At 41.6% G+C, this 26,535-nt stretch overlaps 1 protein-coding gene across 7 annotated transcripts in view; it reads left to right on the top strand.

Annotated features, from left to right (window-relative positions):
• The window catches only part of NFYC (nuclear transcription factor Y subunit gamma), a 37,346-nt gene that overhangs the window by 7,678 nt on the left and 3,133 nt on the right, over nucleotides 1-26,535 (top strand). For all 7 annotated transcript variants that reach the window (XM_075173214.1, XM_075173212.1, XM_075173216.1 and 4 more), the window contains 6 exons: nucleotides 10,984-11,096; nucleotides 14,805-14,876; nucleotides 16,403-16,516; nucleotides 18,919-19,014; nucleotides 23,100-23,273; nucleotides 23,601-23,759. In XM_075173214.1, coding sequence (XP_075029315.1) covers nucleotides 10,992-11,096; nucleotides 14,805-14,876; nucleotides 16,403-16,516; nucleotides 18,919-19,014; nucleotides 23,100-23,273; nucleotides 23,601-23,759 — 720 coding nt within the window. In that variant the 5' untranslated portion in view covers nucleotides 10,984-10,991. The remainder of the gene's footprint in view (nucleotides 1-10,983; nucleotides 11,097-14,804; nucleotides 14,877-16,402; nucleotides 16,517-18,918; nucleotides 19,015-23,099; nucleotides 23,274-23,600; nucleotides 23,760-26,535) is intronic.

A 26,535-nucleotide genomic window follows, 5' to 3' on the forward strand; every position in this document is an offset into this window, starting at 1 on the left:
CTGCTGTCCTGCTGTGGTTTGAATCATTCTTTCTGCCTTTCCCACTTCCCCTCTAGCAGCACGGTGGTGGTTGAGCCTAAAAAATACAGCAGAAGAGCAAAGAAACACCCAACGCTTAAAGCTGCATTAAAATTAAAGCATTACTTTGCCCTAAATGTGCTGCAGCATCTGTGTGTTAGCGCAGGATCATATGACGGCTGTCTGCTCCAGCTGCTGCCTGCGTCCCGGTGTAATCAGGAGGTTAATAGCAAGCACCCAATTTAGCTTTTTCAGACAGTTAAATTGTGTGGCTATCAGAAGGATGAGAAAATGTGAGGGCACTCATATGACTTTTTATATAGAAACTCTTAATTTAATGCAGAATTATTTATAAATAATTCAAAATATTAAGGACTAACATTAAAAAAAAAAAAAAAAATTCCCCAGGCTGAATGTCTGTTTAATCCGTACTGTCTGAACAGGCATTTTGCTTGTGCTCCAGAGCAGTAAACGTGTATGTGGCATGATCAGAACTTCTGCTTCCTAAAATGCCAAATAAAAGCACCGGGCAAACCAAGCCCAGTGCTGGTCAGACCCCTCTTGCGTTTGTGAGCTGTTGGGGATAGCAGGCCGAGGTGGTCTCTGCGATGGGTGCCCGGGTGTTGAACTATCATTGGATTTTGAAATATTTGAAGCACTTTCTGAATAAATTGAGCCTATCGCTTCCTTAACACTGCTGATGCCAAAATAATGCCTATGGGCCTGAAAATATTTTTGTCGTATTTCAACTTTGACTTATTAATATACCATATGCTATGTGTATTGTAGACATTCAGGGTGTGTGACAAGTACTTCTGTGAGTACCTGATGTCGCTACAGTTGTGAAATTTCATTCCCATATGCTATAAGGCTGGGTGAGATGCCTCCTGCCCCTGAGCGCAAGGCAGCGCCTTAATGTTTCTCACTAGATTTCTTTTTTTTCTATAAAAGTGCAAGCACACAACTATTCAAGACTGAGACCATGTAGTTTTGTTAAGGTGAGTTTGGTATCGCTTTTTTTTCCTTGTTATCCTCATTAAGGCTACTGTTAAAGGGAAGCGAGTAAAATGCATGTATGGCAGGATTGGGAAATACGTTGTGAGGTGTGTAGCTTGTAATTTCTTTTAAATTTATAAAGCTGCAATACGTAACATCAATTTTAGGCTAGGTTGGTTGAGATCAAAGTTTGTAAGGTGAAGTACACGATATGCAGTATTGTTTTGGTATGTGCCAACTGTTTTATCGTGTGAAGTAGACTTGACTAACTTGAACACGCTTTACTTAAAAGAGCTTTTCCATTTCTGCTGGGTGTTTAATTTAGGAGCTGGAGAGGCAGCACCATTCATCTTAGACATTTGTTGTTATTTGTCTGGGAATTTTCTTCCTCTACTTCTTACTGTGTGTGCTTGCCTGCCAAAATTGCACTGCAAAGAGCCGCTATTTAATGTTCAACTGTTGAAACACCAAATATCAAGTGTGAGCCTTGTGCTCTTTCACTCAAAGAAGAAAGGAGAGTAAAATAACCAGTAAAAAAACCAATTCCAATTATTTTGTTTGCTTTACCTTTTTAAAAAAAGTAGTCCTGTGCTTTTTCTTTTTGTGGTGTTCTAATATTTGCAGCCGTATTTTTGACTTGGTGCTGCACTGTGGGAAGGTCGATGCTCTATTCTGTAGCGTGGTTTCTGGTGCCATGCCGTGCTTCTGCTGGGTTTCTGAATGTGCTCTCCCAAAACCCTGCCCAGCATTAAATACAGTCTGCGTGTATCTTCAGTCTGTCTGTGCACAAACTGATGTGGACTGCTACTGGACAGAGAACTTCTAACAGTGCTATTAGGTACAGAAACTCGATGCTTCTGTAAAACTAGGCATTATTCTTGATTTTTTTTTTTTTTTTTTTTTTCCTCCTGGAGGAGGAAAGCCAACTGATAATTGCCTGCCCGAGACTGCAGCATACCATTGACTGCACCGGCAATTGCCTGTAACTGCTAGGTCACACTGTCTTCTGTACTAAAGTATGAAACTCAACACAGCTTCTCTGGGTGCTTGTGTTCAGTAAAATGCCTTTGCCGTGCATTGTCTGTGCTGTAGGATATTCTCTTGTCCTGTGCAACTGAAGCAGCTTTGGAGACTCGGTTCTTGTTCCTGCCGAGCGTGTAGCACATGCCTTCCTGCGAGGCTGTTCCCACCTCAGTGCCCAGAGAAAGGTACTGGCTTGCTTGCAGCTTTATGCAGCTCTCTGCAAGATCAGGGCTGTAATTTCATAACAAACTCGGTATCAGGAAGGCTATCTGACCAATTTCTGCTTTGCATGAATGAAGTCGGGGTGGTTACTCTGGCTCTGCCACCTCCCCTCCAGAGGAGCCGGGATCAGCTCTGCTGCTTGCGCTCTCTCCCTGTTGAGTGGGTAGAGGCAGCTCCTACCCCAGCATGCCGAAACCCAGCTGCCGAGTGTCCGGGGATGGGAGAAGGGAGGAGCAGAATTCCTGCCGTAGGTACTGGGGTGGAGAGGGGGAGAGTAGGAGGCATGCCTGTGTCTCTGATCCAGCAAAACACGGATTGCAATGCTCTTAGCAGCAGATCAGCAATGGGAGTGGTGCAAAGCAGATTTTGCCCTGCCAGCTGCTGAAACCAAACTTCGCTGCTTTAACGAGTTGTCTGTGGTTGGAAGCTGTAATCCAGATCCCTCTCTCTGACTTTGCAGCTGATTTGGGCTTAAATCAAATGCTGTACCTCGCATGAATGAAAACAGAAGTAATGCATTAGAGGTATTAGGGAGCTAATGTTCAAACAGTGCTTTGAAGATAGAATAATCTACTGCTAAATACTCATAGAAAAAAAAGGCTAGAAGGCACCTGAAGAGGTCATCTTGTTTATTTTTTCTGCCCTAAGGCAAGATCAACTCAACTTAAACACCGTTTTGCAACCTTCTCTTAAAAACCTTTAGCAATAAGTATTCAATATCCTCCGTAGGTAATTTAGTGCAGCATTGAACTGGCCTGACTATTATGTTCAATTTTAATTGTATCGAACAAGAGAAATCTGCAAATACACACCTTATCCAACAGCCTAGAATGATTCTCCCATCAGCTGAAATCAACCACTTATGGTGGCAGCTATATGCTTAGAGGATTGTGTGTATGTAATACTGCAAGAGGGAATGGATAAAAATAAAACTGAGGAATTGCAAAAGTTTCTTATAATAGCACATTGGAAGGAAGCTCTTGTGTTTTGAATTATGTTGGTTTTACTGAAAGCCTCTTGAAGTTGTTTTTAAAAAGCTGAAAGGTTATGTTTTCATCAAGAGCAGAACTTCAGACTTCCCTAACTTGGTGATCATCACCTTTTTCCACTGCCTGAAAGGCTGCCTTAGATTTTATAGCACTATTGTATAGAAATTGAAGAGCGTTCCCATATCTTTTGGGTAAATAACTTTAGTATTAAACTTAAAGTCCAAGACTTCTGATTTTGGCGTATAGTTTAGCTATAACTTTATTCATAATTTGTTGCCTGTACATAATGATAGAAGTTTTCATGCTTTAATAGTAACAGCATCATTACTGCTGTGATGTGCTGAAATAATTGTGCTGTATATGTAATGCTATGGATTATATAGTTAATTATGTTTCATTTTTAAAGTGTCCATGCTTCCTTTTTATTATCAGTATTGGGTTTTGTTCAAAGCTGATCTTGTGTCCAAAAAATCACTGTACAAATCTCTTTAAATGTGGTGTTCCCCCTCCTGCCGCCCAGCGCTTGTCCGGGTAGTGTTTTATAGGCAAAGCCTTTTCTGTGCTGTCTTGTTGACATACCAAAACTGGAAATGAGTCTCAACGGGATGTGTGCATTGAAGTGACTCCTCCTTTCGGAAGGCGTTTGGCACGTGTAGCGATGGCAGCACATGCCAGCCTGGCTCTTTCCAAGCCCCATTCCCAGGGCGCGCATTCACTGTTTTTTCTCATGGAATCGTTCAAAACATCAAGAGCCAAAGGCTCGTGTGTCATAACCCTGGATCCTTGCATGCTACGGCTTGTGTCTTTCCTTTTGCTTCGGCAGGGCCAGGCACAAATGTTAGTGGTTCTTCCGTCTGCCACGGTGCTCTGTGCCACGCTGTGGCAATATCTTATTTTTTTAGACCTCTAGAGCATTATTTCAAACTTGGTTTGTTCAGCTCTTGCCACTGGTGGCAGCTACTGATTCTTCATTGGGTCAGAAATGTGCCGTGGAGACAGGATTTGTGAATGGTTTTGGTGGGACTTGTAACGGGGGTGCCTCGTTTCGTAGCTAGGAAACCTTCTACAGAGGATGATACGGTAGTTGTGTGCTCACCTAAGACTGTGTTCCCGGTGGCCATGGGGGGACATTCACGTCCTCTCTTGTTGCGGTGGCAGAAGTCAGGTAAGTTCCCTTGGCAGGTCTGAATAGCTCTTACTGCTTTCCTGATCAAAGCTAGAGCTGTGATGAACAGGAGGTGCAGAAAACGGATACAACACGAAGTCCATGGCACTGGTTTGGAAGAAATATCTGTTTGTTTGCAGTGCCAGCTCTACTGCCAACATGACTCAAGTTTCTGAATTGCATTATTGGTTTAAAAATTTTACATAATTGAGCAGGCAAGGCCTGAATATTAAGATAGAAGAAGAAACCATTCATCTCAAACACAATTAAGAACTATTTTTACACCCACTGCCACCCCCCAAAGCAAGTAAAAGGAATTCTTGGCTGTTCTGGCACCTTTTGTATTTCCAGCCACACTGTGCACTTATGCTACTTGGCCTTTGCCTAGTGAACACGTAGTTTGGAACTGTAATTGGGATAAATTTGATCTTATTTCATGAAAGGAGACTCGGCTGGAAATACCTGTGTTGAGTAGATGTTGCAGCAGAGAAAATGTACCATGAATCGAGGCATGACATCTCTGTGGAAGCAATTTTAGACTATTAACATGACTTCTCAAAAACATGACTTTGTTTTAAAATAAGGTAGCATAGGGTGTAATGTCATGCAAAACAGGTGCTGTTGATCTGCAGCACAGAGACAACCTTTCAGTACAGCTTCAACCATTGCGATTGCTGCCGAGACCAAAGATTGCTGCTGTTGTCCATTTCAAACTCTGTATATTCTGCATTTGACATTCTGCCGCTCCCTGAAGACAGTACTGCAAATTGCTCTCGTTGAAGTAAGGAGAGCAGCATCTCGCAAAGGGTGCTGGTATGTGGCTTTCTCTCATACATTGAAGACTCCTCCTTTGATCGCATTTAAAGAAATGTGTTACTAAATTCATATAAAACCGTATTTATTCTTCTTGTGAAACTAGTTCTTGGTTGCTAGATTGTTCCCTCTGATTCTGGCAGGATCAGGTGTCTGGCACTTATTGCTACACAGAGCTCATTCTTTAGATATGCAAGTGTGGCTCTGCACATTTTAATTTTAAATCAAAGGACAGGCTCCCAAAACAGAACGCTACAGTTTTGAGAGTTAGTGCATCAGACTGGAAGTATCACAGAATGCCGGGATTAGTATTTATTCTAAATACTCACTTTTCAGCTCTATGGATCTATTTTTAATTCTTCAGACTTCCAGAGTTTTTGCTAGGTGCTGTGGCATTTTTTTTATTCTTTGCTAGTAAAGATGGTATATTTAAAAAAAAAAAAAAAAAAAAAGAGAAACTACATTGCTTGTTTTCTCCTGTTGTGTAGCACTACTTCCTAATAATTAACTTGCGAGTTTTGTGGGATAATGGACGTTGTAAAACCAACAGCATCTTAAGAAGAGTTGGGGGGGGGGGGGGTGTCTTCTAAACGCTGTCCATGTGGAGGTGTTAAATCTGTATTTGTATGGTGGTAGAACCTGGCAGGGGGAGTTTGTTTTTGCAGTGGCAGTTTGCAGAAATATTTGTGCATTATCCTTATTTGTAGCTAATCTAAGGATGTTGAGGCAAAACATTTGCCTGAGCAGAATTGTCTAATTCTTTTTAGCCTCCATCTTACTTCAGATTTAGCTGTCTTTTTAAGACATTTGGACGGAATATGCTTCTACTGCCATGTAATACAAGGCTGTGTAAAACAGGCTCTTTCCCATAACGTAAGTCATGGGAATATGACTGTACAATATGCAAAGAACCCGACATTTCTGATATCGCTAGGGTCTGTGGTACTTGATGATGTTGCTGAGTTAGTGCCTCCTTCATCGAGAGCCTCAAGGCTTTTCAGCACTTCCCTCTGGCATTTGCCGTTTGCATATCCCTTCAGATATTTGGATAAATTTCATTTAGATCTGCTTTCCACCCAGCTGACTTTGTTGGTTGACTTCTTAGTCAAGGCCAGCTTGGAAGTAACTTAAAAGTAGGCACGCCAGAAGCTGTGACATGACCCTCGCTGGCCGGGGAGGTTGTCCTCCGGTTCCCGTTCCCAAGCTCACTTGGCAAGCGGCACCAGCGATGCCCAGGAATGTCCTGGGGCTGTGGCTGGCAGCTGCTGCTCTGCTGGGTCTGGTGGGCTGTTCCTGGCCGTTGGTTTTCCAGCTGAAGAGCTCCAGATACCTGCTCCGGGTGGAATTGCAAGATCAGAGATCTTGGGTTTATTTGTGATTATACCGTAGCTTGTGTTTTCAATAGCAAGTTCTTGCTCAAGCATGCAGATTGTAGGCATCCAGGGTGAGACAGCTTCATTTGACTGCTTCCCCCTTCCCACGGCATTAAAGAAAGAGCACAAACTAGCATCTGTTTCAAAAAAAAAAAAAAAGGCAACACAAAAAAAACCCAACCACAGACACTAGAGGTGTCTTCGTGCTTGCTTTGTGCTCCTATGAAGTGAAGCTCTTAAGCGTTTGTCAGCTGCCACAGGATTTTGTAAGTTTAATGTTTGTAAAAGGTGTTCTGCTCCGGTGAGCAGAAAAGCTCTAATTGCAAAGTGTTGATGTCGTGGTTCTTGAGATGTGCTTGCTAATCTGCTCTGTAATCACCTCCAGGCATTTTATGCGTAGGCCTCAGCTTTTTGGCCTTCGGTTTCTTTTTCCCTTAGTCTGGAAACAAAATGTTTGCCTTCATGGAGCATATTCCAGGCTGTGTGGACCGGATTGGCTGTTGTGAAGCAGGTGTATCCCAGTCTCTCCTGTTCTTACAGCCTTATTTCTTGCTGTGTGTGGTTTTTTGGGGGGGTTGTTTGTTTGCTTGCTTGTATCCAGTTCAGTAATGTGTCCACGTTGTGAGTTAGTGTGTTTTGTGTGTGTGAACCTCCTCATCCAGATTCTTCTGCAAGGGTACCTCTGCATAGCCTGGTTTTTAGGTTGCTGGCTCCTGGGACTCATGCTGGTAGTTTAGCTAATCCGAGGTCAGCGTAGCCCCCCTGTTTGCTTTGATGCAGCATCAGGCGCACCCGTGAGATGACGGCTTTTGTTAAGTAAGTGTTCTGCAGAGCCCAAGCGTGTCAAGCTTGCAAGGTACGTGCCCAGCTTCTGTATGGAGACGCAGCGTTGCTGGAATCGGCAAGTTCTCTCTGGTTGTGGTTACGCTTTGTGGCAACCAGGTGACACGGGAGATGGGTTTAACTTCTATTATTCAGCAACAAGATGGTGTCAGAGTAGCCAGTTTCCTCTTAAAACTTCTGAGAGACTGTACCCTGCGTTACATGAGTGCAGTGCGGGGAGCATGGGGATCCTCAGAGCACCTCTCCCCTTCTGCACAGGCCTGAGGAGGAAAGGTGAAGTATAATGAAACTCTAAAATTTCCCTGCAAACTGTATATCAAAAAAGACAATCAGGTTTAGACACTGATACTGTGAAATCAGAGGAACTGCCTCCCTGTTAGCTTTGGTGGGCTTATCTTCCGTTGTCTGCCTTGGTATTTTTTTTTGTTGGCACTAATCCTGATATGAGGCATTCTTAAAAGAAGAGAACACAGCTTCCCCTTGGGTGAAGGAACTTACCTAATTGCGCAGGAATGGTTTCATTGCTAGAATTTGTCTCGCAGAGCCAACGCTGTAGGTTTGCGTGACAGCTTGGGTTTTTCTCTTTTCCTTACAATCTTCCTCTAATGCTTTCAAGCACCTTCAATGCTGGTTATGTATCTCTATTTTAATGGGAAAAAAATTACTGTAGTAATGTTCTGAGCAGTTTTAACCTGCTTAGGCTTTTATTTTGGAGTTTATAGTGATTTCATTCTATAAGTTTCTCAGAAAATCAGCCTATTGGTGACTCTTGTTTCCACTCTTACTCAATTTCCTAACAATTATCCTGAACAGTCACTTAAAGTAGCAATCGTCCCTTGGGTCGAGCGTGAGGCTGTTCATCTTGCATTCCAAAATCAGTTCTATGGTCACCTTGAAGACAGGAGGTTTCTTGTATTCATCAACAGGACTTTTTAAATTATGGATGACTGGAGTAAACCATTTCTAGCTCTTCCTGAAATTTGGATGAATACCACAGAGGCATATATTTAATGCAAGAAATTTACTTTTGCGTGTGGTAGGGGTAAAGGTGGTGGTGGAATTTTCTTCCTCTTTGCTCCTTCAGCTTTTTTTCTTTTTTTTTAACCTTTTGTTTCTTAGGGTTATGTAGAGCATTATATTCCAGTACAGCGTTTAAGTGGGTTGAATGCAAGTAATTTGTATTTTTAAATAAAGCCTTGAAAAGTGATTTGGCTTGTCTTCAAGATGAATTGCATCTCCAGTTGCAGAAAAGACCCCGTTTAGTGTTAGCGTTGAAACATTGCCAGTACAGAGCAGATTTCAAGGATTAGCTTTTATTTATGTGCCTAAACTATTTTTTGTCTACGTTTTGACAACGCAGATCAAGGCGAGGAGAATCAAATGCCCATTTAAGACTCTCATTAGAATATTTATCTCTCTGTATTTTCTTATAAATACTTGAAATATCTTAGTTTATAGGCAGATAGTATTATAATGCAAGTACTTAATGACTCTTCAACAACTAGCTTGTCAGTCACTTATTTCCATAGGTGGAACCTGGAGTTCCTCCTGTCTTGAACTCATGCTTTGAGACTGAAAATATGATCTTCTGACCTCCTCTTTGTCATCCCCTGTCAAAATCCCCTTCGGCTCTTCCCACGCCTCCCGTGTCCCCTTCTCAGGTTGATGAAAGAAAAATACGACTGTTCACAGTCTGCCTTGGAAAGTGTAGGCTGCAGGAGGTAACGAACTAATTGTCTGACATTCATCTCTTTGATCTGTTAGTAAGATTTTTATGGATCATCGTTGCTTTGGAATAGTAGATTTTGAAAGTACTGGCAATTGGCCGCTGCCTCCCATCGGTATTTTGGTGTGTTTCACAGTGTTACTGTGCTTCCCTTCAGCTTGAGGAGGGACTGAAATAAACCTTTACATGGCAGATCAAAAGCAAACGGGGATTGCGCCTGTCTGTCACAGCTAAATCTACTCTTGTGTCTTCTTCCATTACATGGCAACGCACAAATATCTGTGTATATCTTGAGATCTTTCCCTATAGAAAATGTAACACCCTTTATCTCTTGCTGTATGTTGAGAGACACAGAGACGTATTGTTTGTACATGGTGTGTGTGTGTCATTCATGGGAACTTCAAAGCTGCTCTGGGTGACCCCGGGAGCCTTTAACGTCAGTAACTCGCTGGCATCCTGTGCTTCGCTCACTTGAGAAGTGAGCGGTGACTCTCTGGCATTCACCGAGATGTTTTCAGTGCATGGGAAGCACCAAGTCCTGTCCTGCCGGGTTGTGTCTCGGCAGGTCCTACGTGTGCGTGTGTTTTTGGCACGTCTCGCTCGTCCTTCCAGGCTGCGATCCCTGTTGGGAATCCTGCCGGAGCCACACGCTCCTGTCGCACAGAGGGAGCCAGCAAGGCTGGTCTTGGTGATCCAAGGGATTCCCAAGTTGTGCATCTGACTTCATGTTAATATTAACTAGAGCTGTCTTCAGAGTTCTTCGCCAAAAAGGCACAACTTGATCTAGGAGTTTATGGGAGGAAAAGAATTGTGTCAGCTGGAACTTGAAATGTGCCTGGACGGTGCCGCGTGGACTGGCACCATCTCGGTCACCCGAGGACGAGGTTGATCGATGCTGCGTGTCCTGACCTCTTCACCATCTTCACTGCAGTGCAGCATGGTTATAGGGGAAAGTCTGAACCCAGTTATTGTCCCTTTCTTTTCTCCATATGAGTTCCTGATGACTACTGGTACATACTGTAAATAAAGCTATTTGCAAAGATACAAGTCTTAATGAATGCACAGGCAATGTCCAGTATAAATTTAATAATAGCCAGACTTGCTTAACATCCTGCAGTTGCAGAATACTGTCATTTATGACAGGCATGTGGCTTTTTAAAAATTGTTTCAATTAGAAGATTTGAATTTCAGATCTTACTTTGTGCTTTTGACATGCTGCATTGTACAGACTGTTAATTTCTCCTGTTGATTATACCCAAGGAGAAGAGGTATTTTAAAAATAGCGTAAAGCCACAAAACCTGACGCCTTTCAAATAGGCACAGAAGCAAGTGTTTCATTACACCTTTTAGAAGTAATATCGAGCTGACATTGACATTCTGGTTTCAACTTCGGGGGGGTTTGCTGCCATAACCTGCACTGTTGTTGGCTGTAACAAGCAAGAGAAAAAATGATTTTACAATAGGCGTGCACTGGAGTGTGAGCTGTGACTGAGCATCAGTTATGTTTTGTAACTCCTTGTGAAAAGGCAGAGCTCTAATAGGGGAATAAGGAGACTGGTTTTGCTTTCAATTATCTTTTTTTTTTTTTTTTAATGTTCTTTTTCAATTTCTGGAAAGATAAATAACATTTTAAAAAATTATTCCAGAGGCTTGAGTATCTCTACTTTGTTGCTGTAACTGGCATATTTTATTTTGACAGTTTTCGTTAGCCAGGCTGGCCCCTTCCTGTATTCCTGGGACTTGGAGGGAATCTCTGGGAGCCTTTGACTCCTGCCTCCCTCCCTCATGGCTAACGCTTGTTTTTGTTTCTCCCAGCTACCAGAATGTCCACAGATGGTGGCTTCGGCACAGCTAGCAATAGCGATGCCCAGCAAAGCCTCCAGTCCTTCTGGCCACGAGTCATGGAGGAGATACGCAATCTCACAGTGGTGAGTGTCCTCATCGGTTGTGTTATTTCTGAGGAATTGACAGTGCAAAGTGCCTGGTAATGTCTGGTAGCAAGACAAACATATTTCTGCTGCTTATGGGATCCAGTAGAGTAGGTTATTTACACACTGCAAGGCCTAAAGAGCTGATAAATAATCATTCAGCCAGGCTTTTGACTGTTGGCTACAACTGCCAGAACTTGAGATATAAATTGAATACAGCTGATTCAGAGCATAATGAGGTGTAATAGTCATACCTTCAGCTCTTTCTGGACTAAACAAGAAGACAAAGATGATTCAAAGGTTCTTTTAACAGGCTAAATAATGATGGTGGCTGCTTTCTAGAGAGTCGGTGGCTGCTTTCTAGAGAGTCGCAGAGGAATTATCTTCTGATGGAGGGAAAAGGGAAGTGATTTTAAAATAGCTACGGTGTAAGTGTAGCTGCCATAACCTGTTTTAGCTAACAGAAGATTGAGGGATTTGAGAATATACCTCACGTTGTATTTCGTGGTCTGTTTAACTCCTGTTCAAACTCTGTAACATAAAACGTGTGACCAGCGTGTGAGAGAATCCTTATCCACACCGAAGGACAGGCCACATCAGTATACCCTGGGACGTGTTACTGTTCAAAATGTGACTCCTCGTCTTTCCCGCCCTTCACAAATTCAAACACCTGGCTATTTGCAGGCAGTTACAATTTTGTGAATGAATTTTTGGGTTTAGACTTTTGTATAGAACTATTATGCCCTCTTTCAGAACTGTCTCCTATGACAAGCCTGAAGTTTTGAAAATCGCTTGAATGCCAAGTGCATCGTTATCACATGCTTTATTAATTTAAAGGCATTTGATTAAAAAAAATCATGCATAGATTGAGAATAAGAATTGGACTAAGTAGCTTGTATTTTTTTTCCATCCCCAAAAGAGATGTGCCTGAGAACAAGGGCATATAATAAAAATGACTTTTCAAGAGAGATCGATAGATTACTGTGATACAGTGGTCCTGAAAGTACATTCCTGTGCTTTTAATGTAACTGAAAACAAAAGAACTCCAGTCAAAGACAGGCTGTTCAGAGTGAAAACCCCGATCCAGTAGTCTGAAGATAAGCCTCGTTTTTCAGCCTGTGTGCAGATAGTTGATTAAAGAAACAGATGTAGAAATCTGTATGCATAACCAGAATTAATTACTTTCCTCTTTCAGTGCAGTGAATTCTTGTGTTCAAGAGCTGTAGTTTATCTTCATCTCCACATGAAAGGGGTTTATTCTGCAGCTTATCAAGTATGGGCAGCTTAATTTTTAACTGTCGTATGAATCTATTTATTGCATTGCAAGCTACTAAGTCATTGAAATTTAACTGAGGACAATGAAGGGGAGTTGGAAAGGAAAAGGCATAATTGCAAAACATTCCTATGCAGTTGTCCCCTGCGTAATCAAATCCTGAAATTTATTGTGCATATTTCTGAAAGTGCTCCCATGGATGTGGACGTAAGTAAACTTAAAGCTCATCCGCATGTACTGACTGCATAGCGGAGGTCAGAGCAGCTGTTGGATGGAAAGCCTGCTTTGGTTGCCTGCTTTTCGGGGCTATCTCTGCCTGGTTTTGTGTGTTTGCCATGTGCCACCAGTAGCTAAAATTCAGGGGAAAAAACAAGGGAGCTGCTTTAGAAAAGGAAAACAGAGCTCCCTCTTCTCCGCCCCGTGTAACAGAAAGGACTGCAGCCTAGTCTTGGAGAAATAGGAAACAGGACTAGGCTGAAACTTGCGTTTTAGTTCCACAGTGAGTTAGAAGAGGCCTGTGAAAACATTGATACCTAATTTGGAAAAAAGAAAAGATGAAGAATTGGTGTCTAAAGTTTGTTCTGCTGGGTAGTATCCAGCAGTGGTCATGCTTCCCTTTGCCATGGTACTTGCGTATTAATTTTGATTTATGTGACGTTTGCCTGTCTGCCTTAAAGGAATAAAGGAGCTTTAATTTTTTTTCTAATTTCTCCCACTGTCTCTCTTCTCTAAAGATTTTAATAGTATTCTACCTATGCATGTCTACTTGCAGTTCTGCTGTTCATAGAAGTTAATATACTTAAGTCTTAAGAGTTTCACAGATTGGGAATTTTGTCCTCGTCTTTCTTTGGAGCTTGCTCAAAGCTCATGGGGCTCTTTAAAAAGGAACGATCTTTTAAAAAAACCCAACAAAATCCAACAACAACAACAATAACAAAAACTAACTCAAAAAAAACCTTTGGGATATTTTTCCACACCCTAGCAACCCCTTAACTTGTTTATGTGGCAGTTACTGGTTGAAAATGCCACCATGAGCACATTGTGTGTTCAAGCACAGGTCCCAGTACTGGCTGCCCTCTTCTCCCATTGCCCAAAATACGACGTTCAACAGCGGGATGCAACAGCCCTCGGCACTCCTTGCAAGGACACCCCCACACAAATTAATTCTGATTTGCAGCATCTTACTAGGAGCACCAGGAGCAGCACATTCACGTTTTCAGAATGAGGGCACAGAATGCTTTTTTAATATATATGCATACAAAATAATGTATATAAATAGACATAAAATTTTTCTATATAAATTAAATGCTCTCTACTGGAGCGCTGGCTGGACCATGCACAACCTCCGTATTTTGCTTCAATAGAAAACAGCACTTTCAGCATTTTTTTCCCTCTTTTGTTTCACTAACACGTCTCGCAGTGCTTTCTTCCCTAGAGAAATGAGTTTCCTTTTATTTTCTATGACATTTTTGTTAAGAAGGGAAGACATTTTTTTAGAAGCCCTTTGTGGGTAGGGATTCTGCATTCCTGATGCAATGGTACGTAGCCTCAGCCTCTCTCCTCTTTTAAGAGGCTCCTGGTAGCAACACACTCTGGATTTTTTTTTTTTTTTTTTTTTTCATTCCTCTTTCTATCTTCAGAGAAGGGAGACCACTGTTTGTAGTGAAGCTCAGCAGTTTCCCTCACCCCACGAGCTCTCTGCGGAGAAGGTCTCTCCAAGGGACACGTTAGTGCCCCCTCCCACGCGGACAGTGGCTTGGTGGTGTCTCTGCTGCTGCTCGCGCCCGGTACGTGCTGACAGCTGAGCGGAGCAGGATGAGTCAGTACGATGACAGCGCTCGCTCTCTGCCTCCTAAACCATCATTACACCATTTTGAGTCAGCAATTCTCTTTGACAAATCCATCTAAAAACAGGAATAAATGAGATCTTTTTTAACAAGATTCTTGCAAGGTTTTTAACGCCAAAATTGGTATTGGGCAAGAGGGAAGTACAAACGGAGCAAAGATTTCATCCTGTGGCCCCACATAGCTCTTATTTGTCTTCCTTTTCTCTTGTGACTTTTTGTAAGTTCCAATGGTTTCTGGGTCCCGAGACACTTTAATTGAATTAGTTGCTTCAAATATAAATAGATGCAGAAATGTTAGAAACATTCTGTTCTGCAGAATGACTTCAACTTTGAGGTGAAATAGTAGATACAAGTGTCTGACAGAAGGTTTAAGTAGAATTAGATCAGTATAAAATACAGAAAAGCAGATGAGAATTCTCAAGCCTGAGGAGAAGCTGCCATACCTCAAAGAAAATAAGTTATTTTTATAAATCTAATTTTAGCCAGTTTAGTTCTAGACAATACAGACTTGTCTTAACATTTCTTATCTTACCTTTGTTTTCCGTTAAGTATCAGTAAAGATTCTCTCAAATGTGAATCTCTCTGCAGAAAGACTTCAGAGTACAAGAACTCCCTCTGGCTCGTATTAAGAAGATAATGAAACTAGATGAAGATGTGAAGGTACACTCATGGGTTTTTTTCTTAAGTACTTATGATCCCTTTGGTGGATATTGTGGTTATAATTTCTTGCAATTCATTACTTCTTATTATCATTATTTATTATTATTTTTAAAGCACAATTTAACAGCTGCCTTGAATGCAGTATTAGCTAGCCTTGTATAATCAAACTAAGCTGGGAAAGCAAAATCATTTTGGCATCTTTGCTGAAGACTTTTGCAGTTTTGCTTTCTTCTGGTATAATACCAGTCTGCTGTATAATTCTGGGTATTTCCTGTTTTTTCTAGTGCTTAACTGTCATGCTTCCTTCTTGTTTCTCTCGACTCTTCCTTTCACAAAGCTATAGAGTGTTTAGTATGAAGAGTGATATCACTTAAATGTGTGCTACACTGTTTCAAGTTTTATGGAAAAAATAAGTAATAACTTAGGTGGATAACGTGGGTTTGATACCAGCATTTGAGCTGAACCCTTGACGTGTGACTGATAACACATGAATTAACTGATGAAAACTTACTGACATAAAAGGAAGGAGAAAGGAATCACCTGCAGGGTTTGACTCTTGCGCCGCTCCAGTCCTCTTTGCTTTTTAAGTTGGAAAACTGTCAGACGCTTAACCCCTAAGAAAAAAGAGAATGGTTTGCACTTTCTTCTTGTTTTTCTCAATGTGACACCATCCTTCTGTTAGGACAACCTTTAACATCTAAATGAGATCCTGAAAAAGGTGTGTGTTGTCTTCCTAGACAAGGGGGCTATTCATTCAGCCTGGACAGGGAATGAACCAAGGCCTCTGAGGTCCCGGCTCAGCGTCTGAACCGAATGAGTGCCGTATTTCTGATGATGAAGGGGAAGATGAGATTTTGGGGCAGGGCAGGGGTGGAAGTCTCTGGCCTGCCTGGAACATTATTCAACAAGAAGGCTGTACTAGGAAGTAAGCATTAATGCCAAGCCAGCTAATAATGAAACTGCTTAATTTGAGTAAAACTTGAGCTAGATACTTTTTAAGGAAAAGGAATTTAGTGAGGCAGAGTCTTTACTCAGGCCTCCAAACCTCCTCTGCAATTTCAGCATTCATTTCAAATTATATAAATGTTACAACCCTAAAGTAAGGAACAGGTTTTAAAATGAGCCCTCAACTTGTCCTCTTCAGCTTCCGAATCGTTTATGCACATGCTGAGGCCCTGCCAGGAGAAGCTGCTGGTTGACACCCTCTCGATGAATGTGCACTGATGCCTACCATAATCCAGCACAATATGGAGTTGACATCTGACTAGTCGTGGAGGAAACAGCTTCTGAGACAATTTTTAGATGCCCAATACTCTTAACACTGTTTAACTTGAGGCTGGTAACTCCTCGGACTGTCAGAGCCATAGATATTCTGATGTGGAAATTCCCCAAGCTTCACTGTTAAACAATGCAACCATTCAGGTTCAACTAATGTGATAAAGTTACTCTGACTACCACTTTACAATATTAGAGTACTAATGGTAAACTTTAAAAAAAAATTTTAAAAATTGCAAATTTAATTGCAGATGATTAGTGCAGAAGCTCCCGTGTTGTTCGCCAAGGCAGCTCAGATATTCATTACAGAATTGACTTTGCGAGCATGGATACACACAGAAGATAACAAGCGGAGGACTCTGCAGGTAACAGAGCTGCTCCTACCTAGCCTTCAGCTGCTTCATAAATTTGTTTCCAACTCTTTGTTTCCATAATATGAGGCATGTTTTGTAGACAGTAACTTTAGTACTGTGTTTATCGCTACAAACCTGTGTACAAAGCACAGTGCTCAGTGTAACTGTGTGACTGAAGTGCTTTTTTCTTAATTTGTTTTAAAAAAAACACCAACAACAACAACAAAAAACCCCAAAGCTGCAGCTGTCAGCTAATTGTGACCTGCTCTAATGAATCAGGATAGCTGTAGCTGTTGAACTTTTAGCTAATTTGTTTTTCAGTAGAAGTTCTATTGTAAGCTTGTAGATGTTAGTTTGTGTCAATAAATGTGTAGAAATGAAAACAAAAATACCCCCCTCCAGAATGAATTACGGTTTCTTCTGGATTGAGAGAACCTCAGTAATAGTAATTTTTTTTCAAGAGTAAACGAACTCTTTAGCTTTTTTTTATTGCGGGGGGAGGGAGAAGGTATTCACTTTTAGGCCTACATGATAACCAGAACTACTTGAAACTATAATAACCATCGGTTCAGGCCCTCAGATCAGAGGTGAGAGATTGTGATGTTTAGGACCATGTCAGCTCTCCTGTACCCTGGCGCAGAGATTGCTGTAGTGGCAAGGAGGCACGTCTGATTTCAGTCTAAAGCTCTTCTTCTGAATGGGCATCCAGCCACTCAATCGCCACTACATTGGGCTAATGCTACTTGCTTAACCCAGGTTTTAATGCAGTTATTGTGGGAAGGATGTATTTAATATACATTCTATGAACAAGATGCTTCATAAGTACAAGTGCTGACTCAGGCATGTCCTGTTAACAGTTTTCAAGCTTGGATGGATCTGTTTATTTCAGAATTGTGCTTAAAGCCTGATCCTAATTTATAAGACCTTGAATTGGACTCAGGTTTTATTTCTGACTGCCTTGCCTTCCACAGCAGCTGCCATCCTGGAACAGCTGCTCTCCGCATGGACAGTGCAGTCGGAGAAATGCAGTCGCTGCTTATCAAGTATTTGGGAAGAAAATTCGAGCAGAGAGGTCTGAGTTATGGAAGTCTATTCCTGAGGAAATTGGATTGAACCCAATCCTCAGCATGGAGAATGAAATATGAGATACATCTGTTCAGTAGAAGTTTTCTTCCTGGTGAAGATACTTTTATAATATATGCTGCCTGCAGAACGAAAGAAATGTCTCTCTTGTGCTTTCTACGTGATCATTGTTTGGCAATTAAATGCCAAGACAGTATAAGGTTTAGAAATGTCAACTAGCCTGAAATGAGAGGATTGATAGCCTTTTAAATTTTACCTACTCATTAGGCAGCGTAGGCATATCTGTCTCAAATCTTGTTCATATATATGCTTTACAAATTTATCTTCAGCTAATGAGGATGAGACTTTTAATAGCTTCTTGAATTAGCCCTACTTTTTAAGATGGCTTGCGAGAATTTTAAAATGACAGAGTACACTTTCTTTTCTTTTTTTTTTTTTCTTTTGTTGGTTGTTTGTTTGTTAAGAAATTCAGCTCTTTTATCTTGCGGGTTGTTTCAGATCTTGAGCAAATACATTTAAGTGATGACTTATTGCTGGGTAATTCTTTTTTCAGGTCTTTAATGCTTTGACCTAATGCTATTCTTTGGATTTCTTTTTCAGGCAAGGTATAAAAGTAAAGTTATAAGCCGTTTTGAGAAGATACTTACCTTGCCAATTTTTCAAAGAAGCTCGTTGGCTCTTGCACATCCTCTTTCTGATACATGTTTGGCCAGTTTGCTGAGTATATGTTTTAATCTTCAAGCTTTCTTTTAACCATTTTGCCCTTCCACATGCTGAAGCTTGTTCTCTCAACATCTCTTGGGATTCCCCTGCCCTGAATAAGATCCTGTGATACTTTATTTTTTCTCTTTTCTTAATCCCATCCCCAACTCATAGATTCTGCATATGTTGTTACTAATACATGGAGCAGTCGTCCTGGTCTTTCTGCAAAGCTTCTTTCCAGATATCTTTGGGATTTTTAAATTTTTTTTTTTTTAGAAGAATTCCCCTTTTTTTTAATGTGCTAAAAGGCTTATGGTGATTGTCATGAGCCCTCTGTATGAATTACAGCGGTACCGTTGTGGAGAGCCTGATTAGGCCTGATAGGTGAGTCGATGACTGTAAAAGCCCGAGTTTGGTAAGCACCTTCTTATTGCACATCTTGGAGGCCTCACTCAGCACGAGACACCGTTGTTGGTACTGAAACAGAAGTTCTCGCCAGCTGGCTTGACCACTTGGGATCTGGAGAAGACATTCTCTCTTGACTCAATTAAAAAGCTCTAACTTTATTTATCCAGTGACAAAACAGACTTCTAAAGCTGAAGAATGGTTTTCTCTTTTTGTTGTTATAGAGGAATGACATTGCCATGGCAATTACAAAGTTTGATCAATTTGACTTTCTTATCGATATTGTTCCAAGAGATGAACTGAAGCCTCCAAAGCGGCAGGTGAGACATAAAAATTATTGCCGTATTGTCTGTCCTTTCCTTGGTGTGATTTCAGTCTCTAGTTGACAGAGAGTTGACAAAGCAATGCAGAATCAGATTTAAACATGAGGTTTGTGCCTCTCTTTTGCATGTTTATTTACAGTAGTTTTCACGTTCTTTTTTTTTTTTTAATGGACATAGAGCTTAAGCGGAGATTTACAGAAGTCTGATTCATGGATTTACTTACACGGACAAAAACATTACTAAATAACTCTGACACCAAATGTTGCCAATGTTAAAAATTTAACTTTAAAAGGTGTGCTGAGCCTGCATCCTTGACTTGTAAAGGGAGAAACAGACTTCTTTGCTTAGAAGTACCACTCCTGCATCCTTTGGGGCAGTCATTGCTACTGTAAACATCCTTGACTGGAAGCTGTAAGGTGTTAGAAGGAGCTTTCAGTCGGATGTTTACAGCAGCAGGCTGCTGCGGTCATCTGAGCACAAGATCTTTGAAACTTAACAGGTTTGTGTTTCACAAAGTACTTGTTTCCCTCCATGTTCGAGACGGTGCTGAAAATGCAGTGAGGTGGGGTTGAGGCTCAGTCTTGCTGCTTCAAATACACAAAGAAACAGATCCAGCTCCTGGTAGACTAATTTATCTCCTTCACCTAAAAGTTTGGTGTTTTGCTGCTAAAAGTTCACCAGTTCAGTAATTGCTCATCTCTCTTCATTACAAGTTGCCTGGCAGATAAAATGACTGGGCTACCATCAGTACACCTCTGCAGGGCACAGCTCCGCTCGGACAGTGCTGCACCTTGTTCAGCAACTCCTGGAATCGTTGCCCAGGACTCAACTGGAGCAATTTCTTCTCTGAACAGTAGATTTCAGTAGTTCATAATAACTTACAGCAATTCCTTCAACTGGTTTTCTGATACTTTTGAAGGTTTGCAGTGTGTTAGCTTTGAAAAATCCAAGGTAGTCCTTAAAATAGCTTCTCTAGGGAGCTATCTCCTCTATCTATAGACATATAGATTTTATCATATAGATATCTATCTCCTCTACTGGAGAGGCCAGCATACTTTAAAACATCTTTCTGGCAAGTGTTTTACTTGGAAGTTTTTTCTTTGACGTGTTTTTTTTTTTGTATTCCAATATAAATCTGGATAGCATGCAAAAAGATACCTGCTTTGAGTGTAGAGAGCAGCGGTTCCATTGTGGACCTGGATTTTGGAGGCTGCTATTTTACTTTTGTCTTGAAGTCCTTGTGGTGCTGCTGAAGTGATGGCCAAAGGGAGGAAATACACGCTTCGTCCTTTCTGGTGATGTCCTGAGTCAAGTTTAACCTCACATTCTGATGTCCAGAAGCAGCATGACTTTCTAGTAAATGAGGAAAACACCTTTCCTTGTCACCGTATATGCAGGAGAGTCCATTCTACTGCTGCAGTCAGCTATGGTTAAAATTAGCAGCATCCCAAGGCTTCATTACAGGTGTGCTGCGAACTCTGTATTCTGTACACATGGTGAGCATCACATGTGGGAGCGTGGCACAGCTCCTTCCATTCCTTCACTGAGTTCCCTGCTTTACGCCTGTAGCAGTGCGACAGAGATGATTTATCCAAAGATCATTAGTTCGGTATTAAATAAAAAGACAAAGTAGCAGCCTGCACAGCTGCTCTCAATGCTTTGCTTAACTGGGGAGGGAAAACCCACGTTTCAGTTTGTTCAGCTTGATAAGCTGAAATGAGTTGGCTGCAGCCTGAAGCAACACAGGTTAATTCTGGCATTGCAAATTCAGTTATTTTTCTTTTAGGTGCCTCATTCAGTTATTCTACTTGTAGTGCTATTTTTAGACGTACTCCGTGTTTGGGAGGGAGAACATCGCCCATATCTTTTCCTTGGTGGAGCCTTTTGATTCACATCAGAATGTTCTGATTATAGAACATTCAAGTTCTATAATCAAATGAAGGCCTGAAGGTTTAATAGTGTGTTAGATGCATATAGGTTGCTAGGTTAACACGTCTTGATGATACATCACACCAGAGCTGTGTCTTTTGGATTGCACAGCACCAGCAGTGGAACTCTGTCGATTTTTGATTTGAAATAGGCTTTAGAGATCTGTCTCTCGCCGATGTATCCTCTGCCTGTGGACGCTGCTGAATTGCTAGAAATACTTCTTATGGCAAGAGAAGTTTCATGGAGAAATAGCTGCCCGATAAGAACGTAGGTTAGGACTTTGCAGTGGAAAATATTCCTTTGATTCAACAGTGTTGAAAAGTGGCTGCCTGTAGGCTGACAGCCTGCACTTTTTGGCTGGGGGTAAAATCTGTATTTTATCTTTACCACGGAAAAGACTGTTTGACAAGTTAGTGTTGGTTACGTGGAAGAGCTGGGAATGAAACCATGACTGTTATGTTGCTCTGGTAACTAAAGCTATGGTTGAAAATAAAAGATGGCAAACGATGTGATATAACGTAGTTCAAGCAGACTTGGATTTAAAGACGTTTTTGCCTGTAGTAAATGCAACTTAACCTGGAATAGATACTTAAAGAAGTATTCGGTTGCCTTATTTGTTTCAGGATTCAGCTAGGAATTGAGGATTGGAGTGCTCTATAAATAACATATCTAAGGACTGGGCTTTACAGAAACAGCCGCAGCTCTTCTGTGCATGCGGTTTTATGGTTAACTGAAGACATGTCCTGTTGAATATATATTTTACATTTGTTATTAATCCCTCCCCCAAAGGCTTTGATGAAGCGAGTAGGAATAATCAGTGCCTACCACCTGTAGGAAGTATCATAAGTATCTGATTGCAGTGGTTTGCAGTACTGTGGGATAGTGCTAATGTTTGCTCTGAGAGCCAGGCATAGAAGTCGCTTCTTGATTACAGCCAACTGTGAACAGCTTAATCTTTGGGGGGTAATTTTCTGGTAGGCTATTGAGAAACCTCCCAATAGTAAGTCTTGTCTTTAATTGATGTCCCTCTGAGAGACTAGCAGCTGAGCAAAAGGGCTCTCTTGCTCAAGCCTGAGGCCCATCTAGCCAACATACGTTGATCTTGTTTAATGTGAATTTTTCTTCTCCTGTTCAGTTGGATGCCCTGAAGGTCATCCATGAGCAAGCCTCATTTAATGCAGGGGAGTCAAGCAGACTTGTGGAAGCGGGAACCTACCATGTTGTAGCACGTGTAAACATCCTACACTCTCAGCTGTGAACTCGAGGTGGCTGGGAGAGGATTGTTTACGCCTTCTGCCATGGAGTGAACGTCTGGTGAGCTGCGTCTTCCGTCAGGTGCAAGATCCGACTGCTCCTCTGGGGAGCTTAGGAATTTTGATTCTTGAGTGTTAATGGCTTGCCACTTAACATAATCTCTGCAAATCTACTCTTTGCCTAAAATATCGTTAATCACAAGGGGTTTTTCTCTCCTAAAGACATGCTTAGATAAAACAAAACAGCAGTATTACAGCCTGTGCTTCTGACAGTGAGTTAGAGCAGAGCCTTTTGTTTCTTCACACTGTTGAGATATTCCTGCTACCAGCAGAATCAGGCTGTTAAGCCACAGTACCAAATGAAATTGTTATAATTCTGGAAAAGCTGGATTTAAATAAATAAATAAAGGCACGACAGTATACATCAAGTCCATGACTTTTATTCCCAGGGGTTTAACATCGGAGCTAGATTGAGATTTGTGTTGGGCATGTAGGCTAAGAAGAGGGTTTTGTTGACAGATGAGGCTTTGCAAGTCTTCCTGGTGCATTTGCAATTCATTCTGTGTTAAGATAACAGGCGATGATGGAATTTACTGATGAGGGAGTTGCGTGGTTTTCAACTACGGTAATTTTATTCATTTGCTTCTCATAATGAAATTGGCGACTACGTTATTATATGTAGGGTATTGGAAATGTTTTTGATTTCCATATAGCTGAATAAATGAGGAACCCATTTTGATTTATGATTTCAGATTTACTTAGTTAAACTGGTACGAACGAGGTATTAAAGATACTTTCCCATGGAGCATGCTTTTGGGGGGGGATGTTTCAGCTGTGGCTGGGGTGTTTGGATGTAGATCTGTTCCCTCCCCATTTACCTGTCTTTTACCTGTGCTGCAGGAGGAGGTGCGTCAGGCTGTGACCCCAGCTGAGCCTGTACAGTATTATTTCACACTTGCTCAGCAGCCTGCTGCTGTGCAGGTTCAGGGGCAACAGCAAGGGCAACAGACCACCACGTCTACAACTACTATCCAGCCCGGACAGATCATCATCGCCCAGCCTCAGCAAGGGCAGGTGAGCGATGAGCAGCGTTGGGGCTTTGCACTTCAGTGGAGCCAGGGAAACCCTCAGCTCGCCCGTGTGTAATGTATTGCAGTATCCTCTTCTCACTGCTGAGAACAGTCAGTGACAATACAGAAATGTGTTTTCCAGTCGTGACCGGGTATTCAGATACCTTCATAACAAGGGTCATCTAGGTCCTGGGTTCCCTTCATGGTGGTTTAAGCATCAACAAGTAACAGTGGGTCTAGGAAGCAGTCTGCCTATTACAATCTTTGTATCTTGTGGCTTTTTCACCTGTGTTCAGTCCTTGCTTGGTCCTTATCCCTGTTTCGCACGCAGAGCACCCCTGTGACGATGCAGGTTGGAGAAGGCCAGCAGGTACAGATAGTGCAGGCCCAGCCGCAAGGACAGACCCAGCAGGCTCAGAGTGGAACTGGGCAGACCATGCAAGTCATGCAGCAGATCATCACCAATACAGGAGAAATCCAGCAAATACCGGTAAGACTTCACCAGTAGAAATGTGTTAGAGTCTTGTGAGCAAACTGTCCACTGGTGTTCTGGCATGAGACTGTATATGTATGCTTTTTTAACTGTAAGAGGAAGTTTGGATTGAGTGGTGTGTTTCCTGCACTTAGAGAGGGAAAACTAACCAGGTGTGACACGAAGGAGGAAATAAATCTAACACATCTAGTGTAGACTCATGGCCCACCCCCACACTTTCCCCTGAGTGAAATAGTTATGATTAGGAAGCAATAAACAAAATATTTCCTGGATAAACCTTAGTTCTTTACTACAACGTGGTTTCAATAAAGCATAATTAACTTCTTTTGCCTTTACTTGGTTCTGCCTCTGCGATCTGAAGTCATGACCTGGCAGACTGAGTGGGAAAGGTGCCATCTCTGAGTTATTAATAAACTTTTATGTTATAAGAAATATTTCTACAAAATACTTTGAGCTGGTTGGAGCAATGGCTTTGCAGAACCAGAAGATATCTCCTCACTTTCACGTCAATATAGACCCGCTGTGGCCTTAAGGATGGGATTTTGAGTACCCAGCATCAGCAGTAACATTCTGGCATGTGTCCTAGGTAAACATATGGGTCAAAAAAAGTCACCTTTTCCCCCCCCCCGTAACTTACAGTCACAACAAAGCTGGATCTTTTGGTTCCCATCTGGAAAATTTCACACCTCTTAAAGAAAAAAAAAATCTGTCTAGTTCTGTGTACTTAACCAGCAACCCAAAGGTCAGACCAAGTGACCAAGACAAGCATTTCACTTTGTGTTTGATTTCTGTTATTAAGAAGTGTACCCACAGCTGTGGCAAAACTGATCTTTCACACAAGTTTTGCTTTTCGAGATTTGCTAAGCTTCCCTCTGTACATCTGGCAAATGTTTGTGCTTTGACATAGCATCTTGAAAAAGGTTTAGATTGTGGGTCTTGCCAGATTTTTCCAATTCAGTTCCAAATTCTTTTCATCTCTTAAGTCTTCAGCTGATTCCTACTGCTTGGCTTAATGTGTTGGTCAGAAAGGAAGTGAATTGCTTGCCGAATACGGTGTTTTACTACAAGCAACCTTTTTTTCTTCTCTGCATTCTCCACTACCTACCTTTTACATTCTTTTTTTTTTTTTCCCTTCCTTTCCTTATGGAAGTCTCTCCAACATACTTGTTCTTCAAAGCATTTTGGAAGGAGATCTCCACCTCCAGCCTCAGTGAATCCGTTACAACAGTACTGAATGTGGCAGCATCCTCCTTTGGTTCAGCAATAAAAGAACAGTTCAGGCTTGTTTTCCAATTGTCTCCAGTGAATGCTGTAACTCCCTACAAGAAGGGGGCTTGGAGATCTGCTGGGAGAAAGAATTCTTTATAAAGTAGCTGTGAGGGGGCCATGACCTTCTGCAGAAAGAACTGTTCTCCACATAGGAGGATCCTGTTGCAGGTGGTCCCGTGTTTTAGGAGTGTGAGACTGGAGGCTTTTTAATTAGCGTCTGGTTTTGGCCAAGCATATGCTTCTACCTTCCTCTTGCCTGGGAGCATCTAAGAACAGGTAGCTGTGACTGGTCCTCAGAAGCTTTTTAGGCTGCAGATGTAAGACAGAAACTGCCAAGTGCCAGAGTGTGGTATCTTTTGTCTTTGGGAGCACTTGGGTCTCTAACAATTGTAAGACTGCAAAACAGAGCAACTTAGGAGCAGTGTTTTAATGAAATAGTCACAATTCACACTTCTGTATCTAGCAGAGATACTGTTTTGACTGTAATTAAGAGGATTCTTCTTAATCACGGCATGTTGAAGAATCACAGTTCGTGCTGAAGGAAGCATCTTTCCCCTTGCTCACATCCAGCAAGTGAAGTAAAATAGAATATGGAGCCATGCACTCGCTGTGAGAGTTTTTTAGTGCCCTAACCTGGAAAGCAGTTTTTGTTTGTTTCACAGAATTACAGTCCTTGGTCTTTTCAGTGCTGCTGTCCGTTCTGCTCTTTCTGCTGTGCTTTTATTATTTTTCCCTTGAGTTTCCTTTCTCTCTTGATGTAGTTAATGCTGTCTTCTGATAGTTCACTTTCAGTCTGGTATCTGTTAGCGTTCAGCAAAGAATCTTTCATAACACAAATACAACAGTTTGAAACACTCTCATAAAACTGGTAGAGCCTTTGGCGATTGCAGGAGTGTTGGGAGAATCTTACGAATGTTCTCTGCTGGTTTTCCACGTGCTCCTGATACTGTATACACTTCTCTACTGCGATTGACCGTTTACTCTAGGACCACAGGTTGCCTGTGGAAAGGTGACTTTTATTTTTTATAAACTGAGAAAACTGGAAGGAAGTGTATATATCAATTAAATGGTAATCATTTGTCTGTCTGCATTAATTTTGTGTTAAATTTAACCTGTGTCTTAGCTAGACCTCATTGGGCAGGTTCTTTGGAGCTTGCTCTCATTTCTGGAAGAATGCTCTTTCTAAATGCCATTCAGTCAGTAGTGTAGTTAAAATCTAAGCAGGAAGCCCCCAGTGCGGAAAACATGATCTGCCGGCAGATCCCAGTGCAGAAACAAATTCTTTATTGAAATGTTTATGCTCATGTGGAGTTCATTTGCTCTTGAAATAATACTGGAGCTTTTAGACACAGCTGGTGAAGTCAGTGGCATTTGTGTAAATGCCAAGACCATGTTCTAGGCACTTGAACTTTGTCAGTGAGCGGTTTTTAAAGTATTTTGTATGTCCTTCTCTCCCCTTTTTAAAAAGAAGAAAACTCAAAATATTTTTTGTATATAATTAACC

The sequence above is a fragment of the Calonectris borealis genome, chromosome 25 (genome assembly GCF_964195595.1).
Source record: "Calonectris borealis chromosome 25, bCalBor7.hap1.2, whole genome shotgun sequence".
Taxonomy (NCBI): Eukaryota; Metazoa; Chordata; class Aves; order Procellariiformes; family Procellariidae; genus Calonectris; species Calonectris borealis.